Source organism: Coccinella septempunctata, chromosome X, assembly GCF_907165205.1.
Source record: "Coccinella septempunctata chromosome X, icCocSept1.1, whole genome shotgun sequence".
NCBI classification, from domain to species: Eukaryota; Metazoa; Arthropoda; class Insecta; order Coleoptera; family Coccinellidae; genus Coccinella; species Coccinella septempunctata.
This window is the reverse complement of record NC_058198.1, coordinates 9,221,554-9,242,279: the sequence shown is the minus strand read 5'-3', so window position 1 is coordinate 9,242,279 and position 20,726 is coordinate 9,221,554. Positions and strand designations below refer to the sequence as shown.

Genomic DNA, 20,726 nt, shown 5'->3' with positions numbered 1-20,726 from the left:
TCATCCAAACATGGTTCTTCACCAGAAAACATCCGGTTCCTGACAATGAACGTGTCGTGAGATTTTAGAGTTCACGATCTTATTACCTGACCTCCTGGCAATATTTCGACATCGATGCTGTATCATCTCCTCGAAGAGGAGTGCGAGACCATTAGGAAGATTACCGCAGGAGTCGCAACTCTCTCCTGAAATATTTGGCGCCCAACATTTTCATTTTTATCTAAGAATGCAATGCACCCAATGTTTAATGGCAAATCGGGGACACAAACATATATTATGTGTGGTGATCATCTCACGTAACAGCGTATTACTCGCAGCGACCGCATTTCCTTCTACTGTCCTTTCTCCGCTTTCTTCGTTCTGCCACTACTTCGCGCTAACATCTAGGTCACTATCTCAACTTTTACATCCTAGCTATACCAGGCTTGCACTTGTATTAGCACAGTGCTGTGTACACTTCAGTCGGTTCAAGATCAGATTGCGACAGTACCGGTGTGGTAATACGTTGATTGACTTTGAAACCGTGCTAAAGAACTCCTCAAGATCACTGTCAAGTTCCCCGGTACATTTTCGCCCATTGGGTTTTGTGTCCAAGATGCCTACTATGCATACTGAGAACAAAGGATTAATTTATACCACCCCTCCAGGTGAGTACCAAACCACCCTTCAAACCTCAATATCACCATATCCAACCAATCTTCTGACAAGCCATATATTCTTCCTTGAAATCTTCCTGTGTTAAACTCGACAGCTCAGGGCTTTTGTCGTTAAGTATCATCCTTTGGACGTTTATCACCATTGCGAAAAAATTAAATATTTGTCCATTATACGTATAGCTTAGTCCACTCAAACACCAGTTGAAATGAGAACAGATTACATATGTTAAATATATGCATATGCACACTGCATTTCATCGTGTTTGCATCCTTAAGGATTCAGCATATTCATGTGATTTATCAAAATGGCGAAATTTGATTGTGCTCGCGATATTTCCATTGGTGACTGTCCAAAAGACTCTTCAGCTCAGAAACAAGGTAAGATTGTCGAAGAATATTGGCTTGCAGGCTGATACAAAGTACTCTTTGAATCCTTTCTTTCAACTTCTTTCTCCCTATATCGTATTCAAAATGTAAGCGCCCCAATTTGCTTAATTTTCTCGTTAGGAAGTGCGATTTCAGCAACCGGATCTACCAGGTGAACGTTCTCATTCACGCCCATAGTGAATTCTTCATTATACTCTGCTGTTCCACTTTCAAAACATTGTGATCTCCTTTTGATATTCTTGTTTCTTGATAGATACATTGGAAATACTGTATGGTGAGATATGGGCGCTGATCGAAATCTGAAAATATAACGATATTGTCGTGTTTGGCGAAGAAGAACTTATATAGTATTCAGGCAAGTTCTTCTGAGGTCCTGTAATGAATACTTATTATTAACACATTTGTTTAGATAAGAGGGACACAACCCTTGAAAACCATCCTTATGGTTATCCTGAAGAATCAAAGAAATAAAATCATATAACGTGTGTTATAATCCTCAAAATATATTCACTCAAAATTTGAATGCATCATGGCCTTTTTTGGTAATTATGTGGGAAAACCGATTATATGGTTAGGCATCGTTCAAGGGTTTAAATTCATTGGCAAAAACCGCTTCTTTTTCGATGTTTCATTATTGTCAAATATTACCGATTCACCTTGGTTATACAGGGTGAGTCTTTGACTCGTACAAATATTTTAACAGTAGATTCTGAGAAATACTTTTTTCCTATACCATTTCCTCCGATACGGCCCTGACAAACAGATATAGCCATTTTAAGTTTTCATAAAGAGCTATACCACCCTTAGAAAAACAAAATTAATTTCAGAATAACTAGCTAAATCTATGACACTACACATCTGTGGATCTCTTACCCAATTTTTCAAATTCCACAGGGACTGTTTAATTGTTGAACATCAAATTACTCGAAAACGGCGCATTATATGAGAAAATATGGGGAAAACTGTTATCTTACAAAACGTTCAAATATCCATTAAATAGAGTCTTATTTTCAAAAGATGGGTTCTTTGAATTTTTGGTACTTTTATGGTACGCACTAGTCACAATAAGAAAACTGGAAGATGAGGGTGATATCTTGTGTTCGAAAAAGACCCATCAAATGAATGAAAAACTATATTCCGAAATTCATTTCATTCGATAAAACCGTTTGCGAAATAGAACTAAAAAATGATAATTTTTTATGGTTTTTCAACAGCCTGTATCTTTTAAACCGAGCCGATTCAGAAGAAATGGTATGGGAAAAAAATGTTTCTTTTGATCTCAAGAATCTACTGTTAAATGTACGAGTCAATCACCCTGTATAGGGTGATCCAGGTGTGTACATGGTCTATAAATTTCTATCTAAGCTATCGACATGATTTTTTGTCAAATAATGTATACAGGTATTGTGTTGACCTAATTGTTTGAAAAAGATCAGGTTGATATGTTGTATAGAAACACAGTTATGGACCATGTATATTGTACGCACCCCTGGTTCACCCTGTATATTGACAAGGCCCTTTTGGAGGTATATTTGGAACGCCCATGGCGCTTAACTCTCTGTATCTGATGCTGCTTCATTATGTAGCTGAGAGAGGCATCCTTGAGACTGCTTCATATGCGTTTATATTTTTACATCCAATAAGAGCATCAAGCATTGCTCCGAATTTTATTTTCGATTGCATTTTTCGCGGAATAGAGGGACTGGGGCTTATTGAGGTTAAACGCGGACGAGTGCAAGTAAAACCTATTTTGGACCAGATGGTGGCATCCGAGGTTATTTTTGAAAATTAGACGTGATTGTTGATCCTTCAAGGTTGATCGTCGTCATATTTTGAAGGTTCTTAACCGACTCCATACAACGAACCCATAATTATAATTTTTTTTTGTGATTGAGGTCTCATAAGAGTCAGTGTGGTCCTAGAACCTTTAAAGAATTCCTAGAAGGAGTAGAGAAATTGCGAAGCAAGTATATTCAGGGAAAAAACCAGAAAGGGTAGGAAAACTTGTGAGAAACGTTCACATATGAGATAATTCAGCTGAAAAAATGAAATCCACAATATTCGTCACACGTATGAAACACTTTCAAGTCCTTCAAAAGCAGAGGTCCTTAGAAATAAGGTAGGAAAGCTAATTACTTCCTTTCTTAGGTCTGAGTCCTTAGTAGGCCTGCAAAAACCCACCACCTTTCTCTAATAACAGAACGAGAAGAAATTATTTGAAATTTTATTCATTGATTGTTTTTCTCTCCAGTTATGTAATTCCTCGTAATTGGCAAATACTAAACAATATTCGGCTGCTGTTTCATCATCTCAATCGTCCTTGTGAATATAACACAGGGTGAGTCAAAAGTAGATCAAACATTTCATATTTTCGTTATTAACTTTTTTGTTGAGGAATGCAAATCAATTTTGAATATATATTCTGATGCATGACAACTCTCTAAGAGGGGTGAGGAAAGTTTAAGTTTTTTGGCAGTTAACCATAACTGAGTGAATTCGAGTTTCTACTCTTTTATGTTTTCCGAGATCCGTGACAGAAACTTTAGGAGTATTTTATATTTTTAAGTTTTATCAGAACTGGCCTTTTTTGTAAGGTATAAATCAATAAATTATCTTAAATAAAAACCACAATGAGAGAAAAATTAGAGAACATATGATTAATATAGTCTTTCATCAATACAACCCTACGAAAAAGGCATATTTTAGGTAACATATCATGAACATCAATCATTTCAATAAGTTTAACCATTTCATCCCTTAAATGAAAAAAGGGTTTATAAGAACTGAATCAATAATTAAATAATTCTCAGCAACAAAAGGTTCATCCATTTCTTAAACAAAAAGTTACAGTCACCATTTAAAATACCTCAACTACCCTCCACCTCTTGGGGTGCATTACAAACCCCTCGAATATACATGAAAAGTTGCGTAATTCGAAATAAAAATTGACCTGTTGCAGAATTTCTTACCAAAATAGTAAATACCTACCAGAGATATGAATTGGTTCATTGTTTGAATTTTTTTATCTATGAATTCTTGAAACGTAATTTTATATAGCGTATGAATATTTATCAATTTTTTGCTTTACATATACCTACAACATCTCACACTGAAACCTGTCAGTCGACAATATTCTGAAAATGAGTATTAACACACAAAAACTGTTTCGAATGTTCAAAGGGGAAACGAAAACAACGTATTCTCGATCTATACCTCAGGTGGTGGCCACCCCTACTGCAAAAGTTTAAACGATACTTATATGCCATGCGAAACATTGTCCAAAAAGTCTTTTAATTCTCTAAATGATTCTGCAAGAAAAATAATACAGATTCAGAGGTGTTTCTGATTATCAAAATTGTAGGTACTAGAAGCTTGTTTAGAAGTAATTTGTATGAATCTGAAGGTTATTATTGATTCAAATAGGTAGTTATTTTTGAATTTTTTCATTATTTTATTGAGTGTTCAGAATGCTCTTCATTATATTAAAAACTTTAGAAAGGTGGTTTTCATTTTCTTTTCGTACTGTTAAAGACTTAATCAATCACCATTAATAAAAGCCAAAGGGGTTGAATCAGGTGATATTGGTGGCCCATCTAACGGTTCTCTACTAATGAAAACGAAATATAATAAAACAGGTTGTAAATGTGTGGATCTTGATATAAAATTTCTTTTTTGAGCAGCCCCTTTTTAGATACATCCCTCTAAAGATGACACCTGAAGAGCAATTTTTATTTTTTTTCTTGGAAAACAGAAAAAAAAGAGATAAAATTGAGCAGAAATTCTATGGAGGGAAGTCAATAAAAAAATATTTTGGTGGTGTTTCCTATAATAAGTCAACATGACATCTACCTACTAGGTAAATTTAAGTTCGATGATAAATAATTATATCCTATACAAGTCACCCTACGCACCCATTGGTAAATGATTGTTTTTCTCAAAATCCGTTACTTTCAGCAAGAAATTACAGGAGACTTTTATAAGCTATCGAAAATGAATTTCTCAAGTAGAACATTATCTTGGTTCCCCTTTCGACTCTGAAAAAGGATTTTATACTTTCTTAAATCGATTATTGTAATATGAAAAAGGTGCAATAGACTAATGTAGGTTTTACTGAGAAAAATTTCTCCATTTATCTAGGCGTCGTATGTACCGAAATGCAGAGGGAATGTCAGTCGTGTATTGCTCATTTCCTTCTGATGATATTCTGTATGATCCTGACTTCATCGTTTTTTTCAGAATACCAAGTTCCACCCGACTCTGATCCAGAACTTCGGAGATATTCCCACAGTAAGTAGACAATTAATCATTATCAGCAGACTCGTTTGGAGTCAGTAAAAATTAAAATTGCCCTGTAAGGTTCTAGAGCTAGCCTATGTAGGCAGACGGAATTAATATATCGGATGAACACTTCAAAACAAAAATATTCCTGGAATATAAGACTCACACATAAGAGTTGTGGAGTTATTCCAACCAATAATTATACGAGTGTACTTCTAGGAATAACCTCATTTAAATTTATTGAGCGTAGCTACTCACTGGAACCAAACTTTTCGGTTTTTCGTGGAAACCTTCGATGGAAAATAATAAAAAACGTCTGCCAAGAAGAGGGTCCTTCAGGGTTCTCTAAAAATTCGTAACAATTTGCAAAAAAATTTTTTCATTTAGCTACGAGAACTCCAAAAGCTAATTTGTTATATATAATTTTTTAGTAGGGCAAGATCATATGAAATGAAAAAAGTTACCCATACTAACATTTAAAATGAGAGAAATCATTTGAAAGGTTTTGTGAAGAACCTAACTTGAAAGTAAAACAGCCTTCGTATGTTATAAACGCCTCAGATCCAAGACCATACACATTTTCGTTTCAGCATAGTTTCTCATAATAAGAGGCTCATTATGGAATGAAAAATACACATGGTTTCCTTGTTCTATTCAGAGAAAAACATGTCAAACTGTCGATGAACTTGACTAGAAGAAGTGGTTGGAAAATTTTTGATGGTTTGGTCAATATAAAATGTAGCAGAGACAAGATTCGAATGGAACATATATAAATGCAATGTGCATCATACAAACGGAAAATTCCAAAGAAACCAATATCAGATTTCCTCGACAACGTCTCACTGCATCTTCCAAAAGAAACACAGTATTCTCATATATTTCTGCATGATCCCTGAATTAATATAGATCTGTGACAAGCAGAAACATAGTTTCGTATCTCAGTTTATTGAAATACTTGAATCACTCACGAACAAAACAGAATTTCCCTCATAATGTACGTATATACAGTTGTAACCGCAAGATAATTAAATCGAAAACAAGCAAACCAATTGTTATTGCGAATGGAATGAGTACGCAAAATCAAAATGAGCATAACAGATACATAATGCAATACCTAGGCTATACAGAAGCTTTGGAAATTCACAATTTTGTGAACGTTACTTATAAGGATTTCATATAATTTGTGTCGAACGGCTATTTGAGCTGATTTCTCTAAGATGGCGTCATTGTCTTGCTAAGATTAACGAGTGCTTTCCATGAGGTCCATGACAACAAGAGAAAAATTCGTCAGTTTGGTCAGGGTTAGCTCTGATCAAGGCAGAACTTTGAAAGGTTGGTCTCAAGACCACAACAACTCAACACCGAAGGCATAGTTGGTAATGGTAAGGGTTTCCATTGCTCCTGAGCAGAAATGTTCTCGAGTACCTCTAGGGATTACCAAGCACTAATCCTTTATGAAATCATGCATCGACTTGTTTGTACCCTTCGAATAAAAGGGTAGGTGAACATACTAAAACTGTTCAATGGTTTCGAGGTTATAGACATCCGAATTTTGCCAGCATGAGGCGTATTCAGTACCTGTATGGTCGAGTGCCGTGGTTGTGAATTTGTACAAGTGTGCCAAATCTCTTGAGTTCATGTCAGTGTTGTTTTTTTTTCATAACATATAAACGTACATTCATCTACAGGTTTTTCATGACAAATTACGAATATTTTTGCTACGAGTATTGAAAATTTTTCATTATCCACTGTAACAGCATACAAGGAAGAACCAATTTCAAGCAGTTTCCAAAAAACTGCTCGGTACATCTCCGCTTCCATGTCACTTCAAAAAAATTCAACCGAAAATTAGTTTTTGCTCAATGCCAACTGCAAATTATGTTTTGCGGGGAAATTATTCACGGAATTAACCAGCAACAGTCACTGAAAATCTCGTGATAAATATAACAAAAGGAAATTCCAAGAAACTAGCGTCCCAATCGTTTCAGAGTAAAACGCGAGAGGTTCCAACAACTCAAAATCGAAATCCATAAAAGGCGATCCTCTACCGGCGTATTTCCTTTCGGAAACGGATCGGAAATATCGATAAAACTCCTGGAACCTCCTCATAATTTGGCAAATTAATTAATTTTGAAGTGCGCCTTGATCGAAACCGGAATGCGCTGTTCGTAAGACTGGTAAGAAGCATATCATGGGAAATTCCTGATGACTGTACCGGTTGATACTCTCTCTATTGAGTGCGGCTCATTTCTACGATCTGATTCAATGGAGTTTCTCTCGCTAACAACTATGAATACGCTTTCCGGAAGTCGGTCGAATTGTTTCAAAGTCACGGTCGTCCGTTCTGTCCACTATTTCGAAATTCTTGCTTTTTGCACAGTTTTTAGCCGCTGATGAATGAGATCTGCCTATTGTCGCAATAAAGATGATAAAGATCGTTCGAAACTGTTCCAATACTATGGTACCCTACCACAATATGATGTGAAACACCGTTCCTTTGTTGCTGCTCTCAAATGAAAAATCGTCTTTCAACTCCTTTGGTTTCAATTGGCTGCTGAGCCATTTTCATGGATTTGAATGGTTCGCCAACTGCTTCTTGAGTCACTCCTCATGATTCTCCGAGAACGTCTTATGTTGACTCCGATCTTCATCGACTTTCCAGAGCAAGGCTTGTCCTAAAAGCTAAAATCACTATCCTCCAAACTTAAACTACATGCTATTGCTATATCACTTGACCCTAGTCACCATAAACTTCTACAAGCATTCCTTGCATCTCCTGCACTTTTCTTCCAATTCGAGAAGTTTAAACTGAATTTCAAATACTTTACACACTAGTAAACACTGTTTTTGTGTGAAAATCAGGGAGATATAATCTAAATATTACTGTGAAATGTCTAACCTCTTCGAAACCTTCAAATTCAGCTGTCTCTGTGAAAGCCAGAGACATTTTTCGAAAACGGACTGAACTAATTTGTACTCCCAATGATTCTGGACTCACTCAAAGTTTCGATTGTTCCATGCATCCAGGATATTACAAAAGTAACATTATAATGAGAATATACAGGAATAGCTGAAATATATCAGTAGTTTTCAGTTAATCCCGATTTAATTTGTTCTGGGAAAAAAGATGGTTTCACAGAGAAAGAAAGGGCTTCCTATTTGGTTCCCGCTTCTTGACTGCCATCGCTTGATGCCTGGCTGGAAAACCACAAAAGGGCTCTAGCCCAATGAAGAGAGTTATCCACCTCTCACTCTCTCTCGTGTCAGTTAATCTGCCATTTCATTACTGTGCACTCCAGAATGAACAGCTACCTAAATACGATATTTGAAGTATATGAAGGTTTTGTTGTACAGTCTAGATCCAAAGGGCGGTGAAGTTTCCATCAATTGAGGAGTTTAAAGTGGTTAAGTGGTAATTTCTAGCAGAGCAAGGCTATGTTGTCTTTCGGAAAATTTGACACTAGGACTTTCCTTTTCTCTAGATGCATTTTTTTTATACCACAGAATGCTTCCAGTCCTATGTAAAGGGTTACTGCTTCTTTCCTGGCGGAGGACCTTGTAATTTTTGCTTATTTGTCCATTGAGCTCGAGTGTTTCTGCCTGGAAGGTACTCGGAATAGATTCCGAGAGTGTGTGTACCCAATAATCCAGCACCAAATCCTGTTACAGCTTTTGAACCTTCTGTATCTTCTCTGGACAATCAGAGTTTGACCTCACCGGCTAATCTGTCTATGAACATATGAAAATCTGTGAGATCTGTAATGATCTCGAGTGTCCTAATTGTTCAGCAAGTAATTATAGCTCCAGTGATCCACAGACAGGCTATAGCCTTTGTACTTTGTCGATAGTTTCCTTCGTGCTATTCCGACTAGGTTCTGCAATCTGCATGTCAGACTATTGATCTCTCAGTCATGACTTACATCCATCGCAGTATTTTTGGGTTACAGTCGCAAACCTTACCAGCCAGAATTCTGCACTGCTTCACTATTCCTATTATTATTTGAACCGGGTTCGTTGTGGCTCGATTAACCTTTTAAGATCTTTTGCTCTCTACCCTACTCGTTCATAGGAACCCAAGGTGGTCGTCAATGGTGTTGTTAAAACCGGCAACAACCTTAGGGGCCTTGGCCGTTACCTCGTGAGTATCCAAGACAGGTTTCCCCATATGAGTGGTTCTTAGGTCCGCCAGCTCTTGACACTTGCATACCATGTGTTCAGCGGTTTCTGCTTCTGATCCACAGAGCCTACAAATCTCATCTGCTGACTTTCCCATACGGTACAAATGATATTTGTACCGACAGTGCCCTGTCAGCTGTCCCACCATCACCTGAAGCTCAGCTTGTGACAGCTTTAGCAGTTTTCTGGTGTGGGTCGGTGAAATCATCACGAATTTCTTTGACTGAGTAAGTCCAGGAGTATTTCTCCAGAGGGTTATTCTGTTCAACTCCCATTGTTGGACCGGTGACTTATATTGGTATTTTCCAAGCCCACAGAAAGGCTCAGGTCCAGCAGGTGTTAATCTTGATGTTTTTTTGAATGTTCATCGGCCTTCTAATTTCCTTCAACACCACAATACCCTGTTACCCATAATAGAATCACTTCGTTGTTTCTGACCAGTTGCTTTATGGTATTACGGCACTCCCATGTAAGCAGAAATCTCTGGCGGTGTAATTCCAGGGACCTTAGCGTGGCCTGGCTGTCCGTGGTGATATAGTTATGCTCCCCTTTGAGGTTCATTTTAAGAAACTCCTGAGCGCATACGTAAACAGCCAGTATCTCGGTCTATAAAATAAATGGTTCACTTCCCAGGGCTTTAGAGATCCTCAGTTTAGGTCTATATACTCCAATGCCGATGCCACTTTCTGATTTTAATTCATCAATTAACCACATGGATGACTTTTTGTCAAAACGATTCACGAAACTTATTGCCCTAGGACGGTCAGCTATGACCGTTTCAAAGGGCGTGAAAAAATCGAAGAGGATTGGCATAACATCCGATGGCTTTTCCAAGAAGTTTGAGTATAGCTTCACTAACATCGATCCCCATAAGTTTATTCCCCAGAAGCTGGCTGGATAGGGACATTTCCAGATATTCAACTTCAGACCTTATGATTAGGTGGAAAGATTGCATAGCTGGATGTTTCCTTCTGTACTACCTAAATAGCATGTCATACTTTCGAATTTGCCTCTATTGAGACATCAGCATAGCCAATACCTTCGAGCAACTCATTCACACCAACGAAAGGGAAATATAACTTTCTCCTGAGTTGTTCCAAGAGTGGATTCCACAGAGGTGGTTTGACCACAAGAGCAATTGCTTACTTTTGGCAGGTCAACTGCCAACAACAACAAAATAAAAATGTGCAGGATGAAGGGAGTTATGACATAAAAGAAATTTGCAGAATATTGAGTTAGACGTTCTTCAATGAAACCACTCGAATCACTCGCCCAAATTTCACTTTCCTACAAAGTTTCAAAGATAAATTATCCTAATTAACTCCAAGCGCGTGGTGTGCCGACATTGCATCATTGAACTCCATAAATTTGGCAGGTCAACCGAACTATCCATTAATGTCAGCAAATCAGTATCGGATTTTGGTCAAAGTTGAGTAAAAATTCAATTCGATTTCGACATGCTAGCAGCTGAATTTGATTCATTTAAATTTACGAGAAGATAAGCCAATCAGTGATTTAAATTTTTCGTATTATATAATCCCGAATACGTGAGGACAAGTTGATATATAAATTGAGGATATATTTGGTGTGATTACCACTTGAAACCATACCAAAACTATCATCTAAAAATGCATAGAAGATAAGGAACACTGCAGAAGAAGAATCAAAGGGTGAACACCAATGCAGAACATTCATGATTACCATTGATAAGTAACGACAACAGTTATTAAACTTGCAGACATCATAAAGTAGAAATCTGGGAATAAACATCTGTGAAGTGATGTTAGCAAAGCAACCAAGACCTTAATGGGGTTCAGAAGTCTGGCTGGTAGGACTTGAGCATCTTACCCAAGAATACTGTGCTGGATGTACGTTATGATTCTGGCATAAAGAGGCAAGTAGCAACAGTACGAGGATACCTATAGAGGCTAGCCGGCTAGCCCAAACTCTTTTCATTGGCCAGGAACTTTTCTATGGTATGGAAAAATGTACCTACAAGAAAGAGTTTCAGGAGCAGAAAAAAACCGAAAGGAAATTACTCTGGAGGAATCATCCGGAACTGAAACATTCTAAAAAGTTCCTGGGGAACTATAAGGAGGTATCAGGATCTTAACAAGAATATGCTACACCTCCTTAATGGATTCCTTGCAGAGCATTCTTGCCTCAAGAAGCCTTTAATGAGAATGAGTCTAGCAGAAACTGAAGATTGTAAAGGAGAAAAGGATTAAACTCCAGATCACCAGCTGACAGAATACCTTGCCATTGCTACCCAACAAAAAATGCTTTGGACAAGAAACTTGTAGGAGCAGGGAGTCATCCCAGCCATCCCAGATTAAATCTAGTCTAAATTATTCACAAATTTTTCATTAAAAAAATTCGCAAAAAATAGGGTAACAATATTAGAACTTTGCCAACACCAGCCCTTTCAATAAACCGACTCAATTTCCTACACAGTTTTCAACCCAATTCGCACCAAACAACAATGTTTTCAAGTGGCCTAATGCAACTAATTAGATAGACTCGGATGTACTGAACGATTGTTCGGCCATATGTTTATGTTTTGTTTCATTTTCAAAAAATTTTGTCGGGTTGTAGCTCAGCCATCTTGAATATTTTATGAGATAGACAATTTTTGGTGAAATGACTTATTTTGATGACTTCTACCTTCTGTCAAAAGAAAGCCCTACCTTTGAAGATGCCCTGCATGTGGTTATATTCATTCAAGTTCTATTTCATAGGCAGCTTTGGCTCTATCGTTGTAAATTTGTATATTTGAAGGATTTTCTGGGCTTTTTCTGATAAATAATCAGTTTAATCGTTTTGGGCATTGAAATATTACCTGTATCTTCATATCTCTTTCAAGATATGAAGAATAGAGCTCGGAAAACTAGCAATTCAGCAGGCATTCACAATTCTAACATAGCTGGATGCTCCGTTCATTCCGCATTACCTCTGACCCAAAAAGCGACAATGAAATTCGGCGCACTCAAACTCCAAACCGTTGCTTATCGAATTCCATTCCTCGCACACTTAATTTCGGTGATGTACAGGGTCGCCGATTCAAAAAAAGGTTACATAACAGTGATGCGTAACGGAATAACTAATAAAACGAACTATTCGGAATTTCTATCAGATATTACTTAATCGCCGAAGGTTGCTGCTCTATTCCGACGTTAATTTTCAGCGGGAATGGTCAGGGAAATAACACAAAACGCCGCTTAAGGAAGTAATTTACATTGTCCTTGTCTTGGTTGAGGAGAACAACTATGCCGGCTTCGTTTTGGTTGATTCAGCTTCCATATCATTCCATAAATGGGGGGAATTCGTTTGAGCAGTATGATTTCATGCTTTTCCAATCGATTCACCAAGAACATGAAGTGGTTTATGATTACCAACCAAAATCACGTTTCATGATGTGATAAGAATGGAATTTTAAGCGGATTCAACTCAATAATCGAGTTCACTGGTTCAAAATGGCTGGTTAAAATGGCTGGCTGATATCGTGGGTCAAAATGGCAGGTTAAAATGGTGGATCAAAATGGCTGGTTAAAATGGCGTATTCATTATTATGCACAAAACAACACATATTTTCACAAACTCGAAGAGTGACTAGTGGTAAAATCACTGATTGTGAATATCTATGTATATGTCATTCAACCTTGTTAAGACTTTCAACATATCGCTGTTTATGTGACGGCTTCTTGCGGGTCAATCATCAAAGTAACGTTGTTGGGTTTCTGATTTCCTCAAGAGCATGAAAATCAATTTAAAAAATTCAAAAACACTCAACCATTTTTTGAAACCCTAACATTGGAATATCTTATACCGTATGAATTCAGCTCTATTTGTCTTGTACGCCAAATTTTGCGAGAGATGAAGGAGTGACCTTAACTATTCGACCTTTTGTCTGGTACAATGCTGGAGATATCACCAAATTATCTGCTGACAAGGTTTCCTTGGTGACCTGCAATGGCCATCTATCAAATTTTTCTGTCTAGATAAGCTAATGGAAGAACACATTTCACTTCAGGAGAGCCAAAGAAGTGCTTCCCAAGTCAATCGACTATGTAATTTCCATTAGGTCATCCTCCTTATTCTTTCCTTCAATATGCTGAAAACATAGGGAAGATAGTATAGTGGAACTCTGACCTGTGAGTACCTCATAGCCAACCTGTGATGATATAAATCTGTACTCTTCATGTTGTCATGTCAAGGCTTCTTGGCACTATTTTGTACCAGGCCAAACAGCGCTCAGTTTGGATTGAAATGGGAAGGAAGTTGAACAGTACCAATTATAGGATGTCTAGAGAAGGTTTTGTCGATGTACAGTCTGTATGATGGAAGTGTTGTTGATGTTTTACAAATTCATTATATAAGGTTAGGGTAGGTTAGGTTATGCTATTCTACTTTTTGTTTGGTACAATGCTACTGGATATATCACCAAATTATCTACTGACAATGTTTCCTTGGTCACCTACAATGGTCATCTATCTGTGTAGATAAGGTAATGGAAGATCACATTCAGGAGAGCCAATGAACTGCTTCCCAAGTCGATCGACTATTTCATTTCCATTAGGTTATCCTCCTTATTCTTTGTATCAACACGCTGAGAATATAGGGATCATAGTATAGTGGACCTGTGACCTGTAAGTACCTCATAGCCAACCTGTGATGATATAAATCTTTTTTCTTCATGTTGTTATGTCAAGGCTTCTTGGCACTATTGTGTAAAAGGCCAAACAGCGTTCAGTTTGGGTTGAAACAGGATAGAAGTTGAACAGTACCAAATATAGGATGTCTAGAGAAGGTTTGGTTGATGTATGATCGAAGTATTGTTGATGTTTCACAAACCATGACCTGTAGACCTATTTTGCGCATTCAATACCTTCCTGGAGGGTGCTACATCCATCACCTGTTCTGGTTTCAAGAACCAAGAGCCAAGCTGCCTCGGCATTTTCCGATCGCCAGTTGGCCTGACACATCACCCTTCGCCCTGGAATGACCAGAGGTGCCTGAGGTACCATAGAAAGTTGGCCTGATTATTTGTTATTCAGGAAGATGTTGAAGGGTATGTTCGTTGATTCAATAACTCACAGGACCTTCAAGAAAGCTTGTAGATTGTAGATTTTGAAGGGGGTTGCGTTGCACTGCGACCTCAATATGTATTGTGCCTCCTTCAGAGCTGCAGCTTGCCATCCAGTTTTAGGGTTCTGATGAACTCCAGTATCTGGGGATGGCTTCAAGCAGCTTACTGTAGGTAATCAATCTTGGATAAGATTGAAGATGCTCTCCTGAACATTTCGAGTCTTGATGAGTCCTTCCATGAGCAATATGCACGACAAATGGATGTTGGTTGTTGGGTATCCTCTTGGATGAAAGTTGGCGTCTAGATGTAGATTATTGAGTTCTATCTTGAGGGTCAATAAACTTCAAAACCTTCCTGGTGGGTGCTACATCCATCACCTGTTCTGGTTTCAAGAACCAAGAGCCAAGCTGCCTCAGCATTTTCCGATCGCCAGTTGGTCTGACACATCACCCTTCGCTCTGGAATGACCAGAGGTGCCTGAGGTACCAGAGAAAGTATACCTGATTATTTTTTATTCAGGAAGATGTTGAAGGGTATGTTCGTTGATGCAATAACTCACCGGACCTTCAAGATAGCTTGTAGATTGTAGATTTTGAAGGGGGTTGGGTTGCACTGCGTCCTCAATATGTATTGTGCCTCCTTCAGAGCTGCAGCTTGCCATCCAGTTCTAGGGTTCTGATGAACTCCAGTATCTGGGGATGGCTTCAAGCAGCTTACTGTGGGTAATCAATCTTGGATAAGATTGATGATGCTCTCCTGAACATTTAGAGTCCTTCCAAGAGCAATATGCACGACAAATGGATGTTGGTTGTTGAGTATGCTCATGAATGTTAACACTGAGTCTGGCGTTTAGAAGTAGATGTTGGAGTTCTATCTTGGGGGAGCAGCTCCAGCCAAGGAGGAGAGCTCTTGGTGTTTCCGTTTGGTCCACGATGGCCGGAATCAAGATGGCAGACATGCCAAATCCTGTCGCCCGTGGTTTTAGCACATGTCCCGCTCCTGATTCAGGAATTCCTTAGCAAAAACACAGACAAGACACAATATCATTACGTAAGAAGCGAAGGTGACCAGCTACACGCTAATTGGTGAGTCAGTGAGGGTGTTGGCCTCGCTCCCCCACCACCCCCCACTCCGACTGCGATTGAACACGCGGAGCAATGTAGGTATGTATCTCACGGAACATAGCGAAGCGAGTTAGTTTATGTTGGACGTTGTACGAGCAAAGGTGTGTTCTCGAACGCAATTTCAAGTTGCGCTCTTTGTGATATTTTTACGAACAAAAACCCAGTGATCAATTCGAACATTGTGTTTAATTGGATACTAATTCTACAATTTTATGAGACTTTCTCCGGACTCGAAACCCAGTTCGTTTTTGGATACGGTGAGTTCGATGGATGCGATGTTGTTTACATCTAAAATCTTCATTATGCAGTTTTTTGCCTGGCATGTGCGCACATCCGATGTTTGTTGTCTTGCGAATTATATTTTCGGCGTTTTACAATTGTTACTCGAATGATCTTCTGATTGTCCTGAATATTTCGCGGAATCAATCAGTTTTGATAGTAAGATGATGCAATTCGAAATTCTGCTAATATCCGAGATAAATGTGAAATGATCTGGAACTATTGTTACAATAGATGATACTGAGTAATTTCTCAATGGGATATTGGAATATTTGGACCCTGTACGCTCAGTTTCATAGTGATAAAAAGTTGTTTATAATTTTCGAGGTTGGTTGAACCCGATTGTCTTTGTTAAGTTTCGTTGTAATCTTGAAATAATGAGTCGATTTAGCAATGAAATTATGTAACAAAGATTGACTTCGCTGTTGCGGAGCATTCTTGAACTGGAGCTCTACTAGCCTACTTTTAGTAGCCGTTATAGAATAAGTAGGTACATATAGATTGGACCTGTAAATATGTAGGTAGATTCCTCTCCAGTTAACAGTTAGACCACTAAAACCGCCATTTAAAATGTCGTAATAAAAATAATCATTGTTCCCCTCTCAAAACACATCCCGATGACATAAATCACCAAATTAACTTTCCGAGAAATGATATGATATAACAAAATCATTGTCGAGAATGAGTAAACGAATATGATTCATATCTCGTTCAACATTCTTTGTCGGGGAACATTTCCATTATCACGCGCACCGTCAAAATCCGAAATGCATTCGAATTTGAACGTTTAGCAACAACGTGCGGACAAATTAAAAATAAAACTGATGAATCGTTGTATCGCTTGAATCATATAATGTGGAATAGATGGAAGTTGCCAAAAAATTCGCTCACGCCGTAGAAATCCACAGCGATCATCTTTTTCGGTGAAAGTTGATTAGTCAGCGTCTTTTGTCCCTATTACGTTTACCTATGTACATTTCGTTGAACTCGTTCTAGTTTTTTTTAACTCTTTGGGTATCTTCGAGCGTGCCAAATGGAATTGGGTTAATTTCTTGCGAATTAGGTCGGTCTATTGTAATTATTCGGCTATTTAAAGCAAGTGTGTCGATGGGGTTTGACACTGTGAAAAAGCTCGAAATCGAGTGATCAGTTTTGGCGTGATGGGGATGAAGGCTCTCCAGAAAATGTTAATTCTTTCCTTATCTCGACTAATCGGCGGTTGACCCTTTTAAGATCCGTATCTTGGACAATAATCGATAATATAACTGGAACCGCCTCAATGACTTTCTTTATGATGAAACACAAATCAGATTTGTTTGCGATATAATTAGGTTAGGGTTATCGAGTCTAGGTGACAAACAATTATTTATGAAATATTGAATTTTCAACAGGTTGCATTCGTTTATCCCAAGGGCCCCCCGTATCAGACGGAACGATCGTATTATCTATGTAGGATTTCGAAAATTGAGATAACGACTCACATAAAAAATTACATAAATACGAATGATTAATTATCTCCCTTTGTTCACGAATGTCGATTTTAGATAAATTTGAATCGGAGATGCATCAATAACCAATCGATTTCCTGTAGTGTGCATGTGTAGATTTCGAAATTTTGATCCCAATTTTTTTCTTCGTTGCAGATATTATAAAACAACGTATGATGGTAGCCGAATTTGTCGGTCGCGGTCATAATGGATCACCAGTGAACGGGGAGCTGCCACAAGTGAATTCGAACATGCCAAACTGCCATGGAAGGGAACTGCTGAGTACTTCGTCATCCCCCTCAGTTGATGAGTACGCTGCTAACTACCCCATGACGTCAGTCAAGCACAAAGAGCTGTTTTCCCAAAGGAAACAGAGGGAATTCACCCCTGACAGCAAGAAGGATGACAGTTACTGGGACAGGAGGAGGAGGAACAACGAGGCTGCTAAGAGATCGAGGGAGAAGAGGAGGTTCAACGATATGGTGCTGGAACAACGCGTGGTGGAGTTGACGAAGGAGAACGCAGTGTTGAAGGCTCAACTTGAGGCTATCAAGGAAGAGTATGGGATATGCGGTGAAAACGTCGTGTGTGTGGAGAAGGTCCTTGCCAATTTACCAACCAATGAGCAAGTGCTGAGCATAACCAAAAGGCAGAAGCTGGCACATCCACAACCACACATCTACCAGACACCTAGTTCCATCAACCAGCAGAACATGCAACCGGTGCTTGGGTCTCCACCACCACCGCCTCTAACGCATCCGCATCTTCTCCATGTCCCACCCACACATCACGAGCACAGGCCGGAGTTCCACCCATACACTTTCCCATCCTTCCACAGCCCTCACCATTATTCCTCAGACGATGCTCTCAACCTATCCGCCAGAGGAAGACCACGGTCAAGACCACAATCGCCATTCGAGCTATCCAGCAACTCCGGCGATGAAGGCATACTAACGACCAACAACAGTTTACCACTAAAATTACGCCACAAGTCCCATCTGGGCGATAAAGACGCTGCCAGCGCTCTCCTACAGCTGCAGAACATAAAACAAGAGCCTGGTCAAAGGGGAAGTCCATCCTGGGACGGAGAAGGTTCCAGCGATGAGAGAGACTCCGGTATATCTTTGGGCACCGAATGGACAGCTGCCACGCAAGCCGCGGCCACTCTCCAGACCCTGCAGAAACAGTCGCAGCTTCAAGCTATCCAAGAAACACCAGACGGTAACAACCAAGTGAAACTCCGGTTCCAATCAGAAATAGTACGTTTGTCCACCGAGGTGGAGCAGCTGAAGAGCCTGATGACGAGAGGCAAGGAGGACCCATCAAGTATGGTGCGTCGCTAAGATTGCCTTTGTACATAAAGTTGTGTTACTGATCTGAAAAAAATATCCGCTGCCTGGAGGGCGGACTATTTATTTGAGTAGTCTAGTTATTTATTGAAATTGTAAGGCGGGAGCCAATGATTTAATCACATCGAAGTTGTTTGACCACAACGCCGCTTTCGTAAAGGCAGTCAATGTACCTTTTTTTAGCATAGCTGGAAATGTGTGATTTTATACAAATTCCCCAAAGCATGATGTTGTTCTCGAACAGACAGAGTGATCTTCAAACGATGATTAGTTGTTGAAAATATTCCTACGAGTGTAACATATTTGTGATTTATATTTGAATAGTCAAGATGACTTTATTGTGATGGCCAAATTTTTGGGGAATATATATTTATCCTATACCTAAGAGAACATTTATTTATGTATAGATGTATTTTTGTTACTGAACTCGTGGAGTTCGTTATTTTTAACTCATTATTATATACGAGTGCATAACTTGTAGTAGAAGAGGAATTCTGGACTCTTATCAACTACCTACATTGTTATCTCAATCTGTAACTGATTTCGTCCAGCCACGAAGAAAATAAGTATGTTTATTTTCATATTACCATGCAATGTATCCTAATTAATGTATAAAGTGAATATTTGCATCGTTTTATAATTTATTCAGTTTGATTGATACCCTTCAATCTTCTTGCACCTCCAACCCAACATCCCTAAGAAAAATCTGAACGAAAATTTCTTCCAAGCTTCTACTGCTACGAGGAAAAAAAAATCCTAAACAACAACAATGTTGTTTTTGTACCTTGAACACCATGCCATTTGGCCTGAATTGAAAACTGCGCTCTCCTTTCATCTATTTTCTTCAGCCAAAACATAAAGTACAATTCCTTTGGTAGTGTTTTTGTTGAACTAGTTTTTTTCGAGTGAAGAGGCGAGTAATGATTAGTTTATTTACAGAAACGGAGATTGCGATACTACGCTGTTGGTCTTAATCGGAATATTTATTGCGATTTTTATTCGTACATGGTTCGATAATGTACAGAACATAGGCGGATCCAGTGGGGGGCCGTGGCCCACCCCTTTGAGAACTTTGAGAAATATCTATTTAATCGAATTTCAGTATTGAAGTAGTTTGTTTTCAAACATATAGGTCATACTACAAATATGAGAATATATCTACCTATTGATTTTACAATCAATATAAAATTATGCAACTACCCCACTGGTACAGCACCGATCACCATAAATTTTCGAGATTACTAGAAGAGTTGCTATTCCAGAATATGTATCATATTCAGATCTACGATGATTTTTCTGAAAGATACGCTTGTCGAAAGTTATTCACCTTCGAAAAACTCAAAAAAAGATGGAGGCACAAAAATATTCGTCAAGACCAAACGGTTGCATAGAATTCAATGAAATTTCTAGATTTATTACTATAAGATTTGCGCCTTTAGAATATGTACCACATATATCGAATATCGAAAAATATTATTTTATTTCCCTCTTTCAAACATATAGCTCATATTACAATTATAAAGATATACATACCTATTTTGTATCAATATATAAAATTATGCTCCCCCAAAATCACTCCCTGGAGCTGCCACTGGTAAAGAACTGTATCATTAATGTAATGTGTTACTAACATCTTGTCAATAAGGTGAGTATACTTTGTAGTTTAACATTAAACTGTTCCCAACCTAATGGTTACTGATTTTTGAGGAAGGCATATGCATGCAGCCATTTTTCCTCTGGGTATACAGAAGAGTAATAACGCACAAAATTCATGACTCAAGTAAGTATTTATATTATTTTGTATAAAATGCTGGAACTGATCTTATACAACTTCATGTAACTGGGGAGTTTGTCTAACACCCTCTACTAGCAGTGAAGGGTTGCCGAGTTTTCTGAATAGAAAC

The 20,726-nt window shown here is 38.4% G+C and overlaps 1 protein-coding gene across 3 annotated transcripts; it reads left to right on the top strand.

Annotated features, from left to right (window-relative positions):
- The first annotated feature begins 580 nt into the window (after positions 1–580).
- LOC123321566 lies at positions 581–19,462 on the top strand. 3 transcript variants are annotated; one of them, XM_044909234.1, is made up of 3 exons: positions 581–647; positions 5,280–5,330; positions 17,630–19,462. In XM_044909234.1, the coding sequence occupies exons 1-3, from the start codon at positions 596–598 to the stop codon at positions 18,814–18,816; spliced, it is 1,290 nt and encodes a 429-aa protein (XP_044765169.1). In that variant the 5' UTR covers positions 581–595; the 3' UTR covers positions 18,817–19,462. The 3 variants fall into 3 exon arrangements, with proteins under 3 accessions (XP_044765169.1, XP_044765168.1, XP_044765170.1); XM_044909233.1 differs by lacking the exon at positions 581–647 and adding an exon at positions 947–1,034; XM_044909235.1 differs by lacking the exons at positions 581–647; positions 5,280–5,330 and adding an exon at positions 15,774–15,964.
- The last annotated feature ends 1,264 nt before the right edge of the window (positions 19,463–20,726 follow it).